General features: G+C 36.3%; 1 protein-coding gene across 1 annotated transcript; it reads right to left on the bottom strand.

Annotated features, from left to right (window-relative positions):
- Window position 1: 1 nt before the first annotated feature.
- LOC306847031 (gasdermin-E-like) lies at window positions 2-8,128 on the bottom strand. Its single transcript, XM_079380764.1, has 10 exons — window positions 7,901-8,128; window positions 5,186-5,396; window positions 4,866-5,058; window positions 4,242-4,398; window positions 3,678-3,798; window positions 3,328-3,456; window positions 3,033-3,160; window positions 2,321-2,660; window positions 2,160-2,233; window positions 2-2,047 (listed from the first exon to the last, which is right to left on the bottom strand). Exons 2-10 carry the CDS (start codon window positions 5,391-5,393, stop codon window positions 1,820-1,822), a joined length of 1,578 nt encoding a protein of 525 aa, XP_079236890.1. The 5' UTR covers window positions 5,394-5,396; window positions 7,901-8,128; the 3' UTR covers window positions 2-1,819.
- Window positions 8,129-10,601: the final 2,473 nt, after the last annotated feature.

Here is a 10,601-nt window from a genome sequence, read left to right as displayed (position 1 = left end):
TCATTTAATAATAATAAAAGTGCATGATGCAACCAAACAGAAGCTTTTGGAGAAAATCGCTGCATTCACTCCTGATGTGCAGAGATACACAACAATAAATGTATTTGCATAATGTCATATATTCTACATGTAAGTAAAAAATTATCGCTTAAGTGCAGTGATGAGTACATTATTTGAAAAATCTAAAAAGTGAAACAAAATAACACAAATTGTATTATCATATTATTGTATATTAACATTTTACAAAAAAAAAAAAAGATCTGATGAACTTTCATCCTATAAAATCCTAATCCTTTTTATCCTTGGCAAATAAAGAAAAATGGAATGAATGCTGCTATCTATAAATTATCTATGGAAAACTGAAATCAGTTTCAAAGAACAAAATAAACTGTCTTCATAAAGGTTTTTACTACAATTTAACTGTAATAAAGTGTATTTTAGTTTTGGAAAATAAAAACAAATTGTCTGGAAAATAAAGGTAGTGTATACACTCACTGGCCACTTTATTAGGTACACCTGTTCAATTGCTTGGTAACGCAAATTGCTAATCAGCCAATCACATGGCAGCAACTCAAGGCATTTAGCCATCTAGATGTGGTTAAGACGACTTGCTGAAGTTCAAACCGAGCATCAGAATGGGGAAGAAAAGGATTTAAGTGACATTGAACGTGGAATGGTTGTTGGTGCCAGACGGGCTGGTCTGAGTATTTAAAAAACTGCTGATCTACTGGGATTTTCACGCACAACCATTTCTAGGGTTTACAGAGAATGGCTCAAGAAATAGAAAATATCCATTGAGCGGCAGTTGTGTGGACGAAAATGCCTTGAGGTCAGAGAAGAATGGGCAGACTGGTTAGAGATGGTAGAAAGGCAACAGTAACTCAAATAACCACTCGTTACAAACAAGGTATGCAGAATACCATCTCTGAACGCACAACACGTCGAACCCTGAAGCAGATGGGCTACAGCAACAGAAGACCTCACCGGGTGCCGCTCCTGTTAGCTAAGAACAGGAAACGGAGGCTACAATTCGCACAGGCTCACCAAAATTGGACAATAGAAGACTGGAAAAAACGTTGCCTGGTCTGATGAGTCTTGATTTCTGCTGCGAAATTCAGATGGTAGGGTTAGAATTTGGCGTAAAGAACATGAAAGCATGGATTCATCCTGCCTTGTCTCAACGGTTCAGGCTGGTGGTGGTGGTGTAATGGTATGGGGGATATTTTCTTGGCACACTTTGGGCCTCTTAGTACCAATTGAGCATCGTTTAAACACCACAGCCTACCTGAGTATTGCTGCTGACCATGTCCATCCCTTTATGACTACAGTGTACCCATCTTCTGATGGTACTACCAGCAGGATAATGCACCATGTCGCAAAGCTCAAATCATCTCAGACTGGTTTCTTGAACATGACAATGAGTTCACTTTACCAAAATCTCTGAGGAATGTTTCCAACACCTTGTTGAATCTATGCCGCGAAGAATTAAGGCACTTCTGAAGGCAAAAGGGGGTCCAACCCGGTTCTAGCAAGGTGTACCTAATAATTATTATTATTTTTTTTTTTTTTGCAGAAATATTTAAAATCTGTATGAGTGAAAGTGCCTATAGATTTTACTATCAGGATGGATTACTATTATGGCATTAACAAAGATAAAATTAGTGCAAAAAATATTCACAAGCAAGTAAATGTCTGCACATAGGAACTTTAAAAGTGAAGCGAGTAATTTCTGCATTTACTAATATGTCTTCGTAACTGGGAAAATATGACTTCACACTTTAACTGCCTATTTCAGCTGTCAATAAAAGCCCTAACACTGTCACACAGCAACAAATGATGCAAGGCCATGGATGGCAATGCACAGAACCATAGGGAGGAATCCCTCTTTACAGGTCATTTCTGAGGTCAACGTGTCATTCTCTTTCCTTAGCAAAACATTGCATGACTTAAAAAGTTCCTCCACTCTGTGGAAGTCATTGTCACTTTGGAGGAAAACAGGGATGGTGTCCTTGCAGAGAGGCATATCACTAGTAGTCAGATTAATTACCTAAATTTACAGAAAACAAAAAGGATTCAATTCAATTCAACTAAATAAATAATGTAATTTTCTCAAGCATTCATGCAGAATCTGAATTAGCATCCAACAATTTCAAACTCACTAAATCCTGTAGACTTTGGAGACCTTCAGAGGTGCAGAAAGGCTCTAGCAGGTCCAATCCAGCGCCCGTCAGCTCTGAATTGAACAATAAAGTCTATGAGTGAATACAGATAGAGTCTCTATGGATAAGAAACCTCTGAGTTGAGGTATAGTACTACTAACCCTCAAGAGCGTTCATCAGCATTTGCATGGCAAACATGAGCTCCTTGCTCTGTCTGCTTGCTTTTGTTGAGCATCCATTCTCATGGGATACGGCTGTGTGACATCCATTCTGTTCTTCTGGTGTGGAGATTGATCCATTTAACTCAGATGACAAGGAAGGATCGCTGTGATTGGTTGTTGATATCTGACATCCATTATAAGTTGACAATGATGTTGATGACGTCTTATCAAGTTGGTCAAACTTCAGTAAGTCTAAAAATGCACCAATATTCTGACTCTGTTCTTCAGACAACTCGCTGGTTACGAAGCAGTGAGTTTCACCGCTGCTTATCACCTCAAGCTAAAAGATAAAAAAGACATTGAGATCAGACGAAAATAAATATAAGTGATATAAAGAGGAACAAACGGTTTCATATTTGTGTCATTTTTTAGTTTTGGGACCCCTGACTTTGAAATCTTGAAAAATTAAAGTTGTTTAATTTTTAATGATGTTCTAATTAACACTTTTTACAAATTTAACATACAGGATAAATAAATCTGTGTGGGTAACACAAAATAGAGAAATTATGGGACGTATCCTTTTAAGTCTGTTAAAAGGAGGAAAAGGTATCATCCTAGAGGACAGAAAGTAAAGAAGGAATCACCCATTTATGCAATTTCACAACATCCTTCTGCAATTTTTTTATGTGATTTAGCAAGCATTATTACTCACTCTATCCACCAAAGCTAACAAGACAGATCGATCCTTCAGAATTTTCCTCAACAGGAGCAGGATGGAGGAACGGCTTTCAGCAGACAAGTCAACCAGTGCACAAAATCTAGCCTGAACATCTGCAAGTGCTGCAAAGAGACCACTAATTTACATCTTGAAACGACTCTCATTAAAGGGTCTCATTATTAGAATGGCAATATCTTAAGAACTAGGAACTTAAAAAATGGGAAATAGAAATAAATTCTGCTTCTGCTTCTGCACAGCTAGCAGAACACAAAGGAACTGAAACGCACACCTTTTTTTAGAGTAGTAAGTGGGAAACCTTCCTGGATCAGTGGCCCTTGACCATCCACCTCTGAGAAAGTGGGAAAGGGATTCTGGGAAATATCATCTGATTCCACCCCACTAGGCCCAACGCACAAATCTAAACACACAACAACCAAAACTCAGACATGGAAAGCCCAAATACATATACAGCACATTTGTTGTATATGTATTATAAAAACACAACTGTTTTTATAATTAATAAAAAATACATATAAATGAAAAATTAATAGTGATGAATGTAATATTTGTTGATACATGTTATAAATAATCAAAAGGTACTGTAATGTTGTTTAGCCATATTCAGTAAATGTCACTGACCAAAGTAGCCGTCACTTTCGATGGTCATTTCAACGACACTGTAAGCCATCACAGTGCCCGGTGGGATGTGAAATACAGTCTTAGAGCCATATTGATATTCACCGCTGTTTTTCGTGTACATCTGAAACCCCAAAGAAATAGTTCTGTGAGTGTGTTTTTTGTTAAATTATTTATATACAATGAGCTTTTATTCATTTTTTGAATTAGCATTTATTTGTATTTTTTCTGTTTTTATTTTAATTTTAGTTTTAGTAGTTTTGTTGTGCTATTTATTTTAATTTAGTGCAGTTTTTATTTCTGTATAGCTTTAATTTATTTGAATTTCGTTTTTAGTCATTTAAGTGCTTCTTAATTATGTTTTAAGTTTCAGTATTCATCCAATAACTATGTTTTATTTTATTTTAGCTTTATATTAATGAAAATTATTTAAATAGTTTAGTTACCAATAACAACACTGAGTCAGAAAAGCAGATTTATTATTGATATGATATGATAATGACATTTATTACTGAAGCTAAACTCCGGCTCATTAGTTTTGAATCCCTGAACAAACTTCTTACAAACCTCAGCACAATCAATAGCAGCTTGGCAGCTGGCCTTCTCCAGTTCGGTGTAGGAGATAAAGCAGTCACAGGTGGTTAAAACTCGCTCTTTAATGAGGGTGAAAGTCTTGTTTTTTGCGGTGGGATTCTTGAAAAAAGAGCCTGTGAGGTCCAACTTCCTACAGGAGTCATCAATGTCAAGAGCAGAGGAATGAATATCAAACCACATCAGATTGTTATCTTATTTGCATCAAAATGTCAGTTTTGTCATCATATACGTATCCGCATGTCATTCCAAACATGTATGTCTTTACAAATATCTGAATGAAAATCCAGTACTGTTTTGGACAGTTTAAACATTTTTCAAAATATCTCCTTTACAGATTTTGAATAACATGAGGGTGAAAAACTTAAAATTTAAAAAATGATAATAATAATCATTTTTGAATGAACTGTCTTGTCAAGAGATACAGCAAGGTTCAACTTTAAGACCTTTACTGGTTTTCCAAATTCCAAAAAAACTAAATAAAATTTTATATTATATATATATATATATATATAGTCTCCTTAATTTGATATTAAATATTGATATCATATTAAATTTGATATTAAATACTGATTTCATATTAAATTGTTTTTCTCTGACCTTCCTCTAGTGACCTTCAGAAGTTTGGGAATATCCACATCTTCCTTCTTAAGCGTCCCGAGGGATAAACAAAGTTTCGATGTGCCTTTTCCATTCGCATTTAGGCAGACAGCAGAACCTCCCACCTCTACAGTTCCAGCTACAGAGTTTCTGTACTGTCCCTCAAACTTTACAAACTCTTCCTCCTCACACACTGGTCAAAACAGAGAGAGATATTCATTTAAAAAAAGGCTAGACGCAAGAGATATTTAGGCATATTTCGAAAAATCACCTTTTTCTACTGAGAACATACTGAGATACTTCTTCATTATGCACTTTACCTGGTTTAATTGGATCCCCTTCCAGCAGGTCATTGATTTTGAATTCTGTGGGTTTGTATTTAGTTTGCTGCCAGAACCAACCTTTCTGGATTTTCTGCACCACCGCAAGGGGCTGGAGTTTTTTGGAATCATTTAGGCTGGAAGATGCAATCAGAGTACCCTTTGGATCTATCTGTTTAACCAGCGTCTTTGTCGCCTTTTCAAACATCCTCTGCACAAACACATAAACAGAGAGCATTAAACCATAGTGGAAAAAGTGAACACTTTCACTGACTTTTCTCAAGGATGGCTCCTAATGATGGATGCTGTTTAAAAGCAGTAATTGCGGTTAATTCCCAAATATACATTAACTTAGATTACATAATCCTTTATTAGTTATTAAGCCACAGAAATATCATAAAAAAACACACCAAAATGTGCACACAGTGGTTAGTGAGAAGTTCTCTCCTCATGCCAAAATCATAAAGTAATACCAAAAACAAGAACAAATAACTGAAGATAGAACAGATGAATATGAATCGTATGGATTAGGTCAGATTAGTGAAAGGTGAAATAAAACAAATCTCACAATGAATTAAGATGTCACAGACTGCTGAGAAGGGCTGAAAATAGCATTTCTGTCATGACAACTCTCGGAGGGATTGGCATGGTAATGTACATGACAATGATAATCTATTTGGTCTTGGCGAAATAGATCTGCTACGCTGCTGCTGCGGCAGAGCAAGTACAGAGACTTGCTACTGCCAATACATCCACAACATGCTGCTGTGAGCGTGTAAGAAATACTGCTGCTGCAAATATATCATACATGAAATAACCCCCATGGCATACATGAATCACCTCGTAGCAGATATATACAGGTGCTGCGAAACTGCTACAACAACCACTAGTCATATATTTGAATGTTGAGCAGAGAGCTCATTGGCTACCGATATAGGAGAGAACCAATCAGCTGTGCCATGTGATAATGATGTCTTTAGGTCAGATTGAGTTAGAGCAGTTAACGTTAAAAGAGATTTTGAATCCAGTAGGAGGTGATAGTTTAATACAATTTCTAAGAAGAACTTAGTTAATTCATAGAATATAGATTATTATTATTATGATGATGATGATTATTGTTATTCCTCTTCTCTGGGCTGGGAGGGACTTGGGCTGTACACGGAGGAACTGAACACGCAGCAACATCGAAAGCTAGAGTCCTGAAAGGTCTGGGGAAAAGGGAATTCAAGTCTCTGATCCATTGCTACAGTAGATGGCGGTAATGCTCAATGTGTGATTGCAAGCCACCAATAAAAAAACTAATAAGAAGATGAAGAAGAAGAAGATTGAGTTAGGCTGATGAGACATGGGTCAACTTCTTGAGCAACTTTGCTGGGTAACTTTTTTGAGCAATGTTGCTTGGACACTTTCCCACTGAGAATGGTAACAAATTTCTATCTGGATATTTTAGATAAGCCGTGGGCCCCGTGTCTCACCTGGTTGCCTATTGATGACAATATTTCCCAAATTTGCCCGGTGTCCTGACATTATATCCTACCCGTCCGATTTTCCTACCGGAGCGTACTGCGCATGCGCACATCAATATTTTGTCCTTTTTCTCATGCTGAACAACAATATTTAATGTATCTGCATTACTGTAAGGGTAGGTTTAGGGTTGGGGTAGGTGTAGACGTTAATAAACAACAATCTAATAGGTAGAAAAAAATATTTATTGTTGGTTTCCAGTAGTTTGACACCCCTGGTCTATAGTCTATAAAACAACTTCGTAAATATGAAGATTTCTGTAGGCTACATGAGGATTCTAAATGGGATTTTTTTTTAGCCAGCCATTAAATGACTTGAGACTTGGACTCATGACTTGACTCAGACTCCGGCGACAAAGACTTCAGACTTGACTCAGACTGCAAGTTAAAGACTTGTGACCATCTCTGCCTTTTATCATCAGCCTATCGGACTGCGCATCTAGTTTCATGCCAGAACTCTGTATTTCAGCTGAATCTGTGCACTACAGATGGTGGCTTGTAGATGTTACAGATATGGTTCATCATGCTAACAGAATAAGACAGCACTAAAGCTTTAGTCTACTGCTCTAAGGGGCTTAAATGAGGGGAAAATTAGGGTAATTTTAATTGAGAAACTCTCCTGACAATGGGCCAGTGAAGCTATAGTGACAATTGTGTTTATTATCAACACAGTCTTTTTTTTTGTTGTTGTTAAGTAACTGGAACAAAATGAAAGTGAGTAAACTCCTTTAAGAGTTATAAATCAGGTTACAGTTACCCCAAAAGTAGCATTTTATTCTAGTTAATAAAGTAGTTCAAATATGCATGTTAATGTAAACTAGGTTCACATAACAACACTCAGTTTAATACAGTATCTATTAATATATCTACCCTGCTCCATCTCTCTGTCTACCTCCATAAAGTTTATTCTTGCCCTGAAAAAGACCCCTTCTCAAAATCCTTAATTTCTATTTTCACATTTATTTAAAAAGATGGAGCACAAACGATGGGCAAAATAGATGTTCTTCAAACAGACTATGTTCAACTTTAGTCACAACAGAGCAGCATTCATTTCCAGATCTTTGCCACTGGCTTTACATCACATGAACATGGGCACTGTTAAATACTGTTACATTACATAAAGTCATTCAGTCAAGCATTAACGTAAGATTAGACAGAATAAATCGTTTTAATTTGTTTGATAAATACACACCTGCCGCTGTTAAGAGTTTGCTGGTGATGCGCTGTAGATCCACAGCCAAAAGAGAGCGGAAACAGCGATAGATTGTGGTTTTTTTAAAGAGACAAGTCCACACAGTCCTGTTCTCGTGTCAGAAAGTGCAAAACTTCAGCAAGTGCACGCACATTTAAACGTCTCCTCGCCTCTAGTCCTGAAAGTCCCCTCACACGTAATAGCATCGCGTTTACTGGACTGTCTGTGAGGAGGAGGCGGTGCTGAACTTCAGATTTAATATTTTGGTTGCTGCTGGCTCAAGTTTGGGTTCAGTAATCGGAATCATATGAACGCAACTATAAATAATCGGTGGGACAAGCACAGACTTGTCCTTTCCTTGATTTTTAACGGCCGAAATAAAGCGCGTGAATTTTAATGCGAGGTTTAGTTTAGTGGCTTGTCTAATAAATGAACTAACACAGATTTAGATTAGTTAAATGAATCGTTTGTCATATAACCGCGATCAAACGTTGGGATACTTTGTTAGCAGTTTTAAAATCCAGAATAATGTTTTTGACTGAATGAAAAACAAACAAATAAATAGACGTGATAAAATAACTTGGGATATGGTGAGGTGATGGGTTATTAGGCTATAAACGAGTAGCTTTGGTTATGATGAAGTAGGACATGTTTTGTGCAGATGAAGAGCGAAGCAGACAGCAGAGCGGAAGTGGCACAAGCTGTCCTTACACAGAGCGGAAGTGGCACAAGCTGTCCTTACATAGAGCAGAAGTGGCACGCATCCGTGAAACGGCATTTCAAGTGCAACCTCAGGACACTGTCAGCCTTGCTTTTCTTTACATTCATTTAACTTTAAATTGTGTTGGGGAGTAAAGTCACATGTAAAAGAATTAGAAGAATTAGACAGTTAGGTCTACATACTTATGAAAATGTTGACGATTACAATGGGGGTTACATCTGAATATTTTCACACACATACTGATTTGATTTATTTCTTCCCAAATTGCATTGACTGCTCTTACATATGAGACACAAGTGTCCAGGACACAGACTAGGACACATGCTTATTTGACAATTTATGTATATGTTTTATGTTTTAAGATGAACTGTTTCCTGTCATAGCTATGCAAAGATTTCAAGAACAGTAGGCCTATAACTATTTAACTACTATAGGCTATATCTTGTTATGATTTTAAATCTGACTGCATTTAACCTCAAACGAATAAAAAGATGTGCTATAATCTGATTGTGTGCTGGCTGTGCTTTAAAATAGCATTTTTATAATCTTAATTCAAGTGATGAAGGATTTTGAAAAGTCTGACAGTAATCAGTGTTGAGTAGGCCTATAGTGGTTTAAATGTTTGAAAATAATTAACAGTTAAAAACATTCTTTAGACATATAGAAAAGTAATCAAATGTAATTACTTTAATAAGGTTATTGAAATAGTTACACTAGGCTACGTGTTACATTTTAAATAGGGTAACTTGTAATCTGTAACCTATTACATTTCCACTGTAAATAACTTTAAACTTTTTACATTTCGGTTTTAATTATTTTTGATTATTTTTTATTTAGTAGTAACATAACCAGGACTAAAGGCTTTTCGAATATCGTTGTGGACAAAAGGGGTCTTGGAGTCAAAAAAGAAAAAGAGCCCTAACCTGTTAACAAGGGTGGTGAAAAAAGATGCTTACGCTCTGCTTACTGTTACTAATGTGCAACGGTTGTCACACTTTTTTTTTTTTGCCAAAGTGACAACGAGTACATGCACAAAATAGGTTAGCCTAAATGTTCTTTTTTTTTTAATTAGTATTTAGAACATTTTTGTTGTAATTCGTTATAATCTCTTTTTACTTTAATGACACCAGCACTCAAACTGCCTGAACTAGGCTACACAAGTTAGTGAATGGTAATCAAGTTCGTCAACAAGAACATCTGACTGTCTGTGTAAAGGGTTTCAAATTTACAGAGATCTCTTAGCTTTCGTGGGAATTTAAACATTGTTACAATCATAAGGCAAGCTGTGGTCAGGTTGCTTGAATGTGCTCACTATTTAAATACCCTATACCTTCTAGCTGTGTGAACTCTCATCTACTCTGTACAATATGTAACATTTGAACACTTCAAATAGCAACTCAAATGCATCAATTTGCCTTTTTCACATGTTATTGCAACACTGGTTTGTCATTGCTTCATAATTTAGTTTGGATATCACAGTCAAACATGAATTCCTGGTCAGGAAAACACCAGTGACGTTCATTGTGCATGTATGTGTTCATGAAAGGACCTCCATTAAATAAAAAACCTGAATGAAAATCGTCCATCGTGTCAAGAAAGGGGATCTTTCTAGTGCTACTCAATTCCACCATCAATTCAATGGCAAAGCAAAGTTCCTATTAGTAAACCCTGCTAACAATACCTTCAAAGTTCATCATGATATTTAATTCTAATATCTATTCCTACTAATTCAAGCTTTTAGTAAAATAAAGGAAACAAAAATTGACCCTTGTCATAAACGTTAAGCCATAAGTGAATATCCAAAAGAGTTTGTATAATAAAACAGGTAAAGTTCCTTAGATTTGTGCTCACTACATTTATTGTGCAACAAAACATGCGGTCAGTCATACACTGATGCAATCCATTCGCAGTCCGCTGAAAGCAAGTCCTCAATTTGCTTAAATTCTTGAAAGAAATGTCATGTTTACCACATTTGAAACA

The sequence above is a fragment of the Barbus barbus genome (genome assembly GCF_936440315.1).
Source record: "Barbus barbus genome assembly, chromosome: 27".
NCBI classification, from domain to species: Eukaryota; Metazoa; Chordata; class Actinopteri; order Cypriniformes; family Cyprinidae; genus Barbus; species Barbus barbus.
This window is presented reverse-complemented; position numbering and strand designations above follow the sequence as displayed.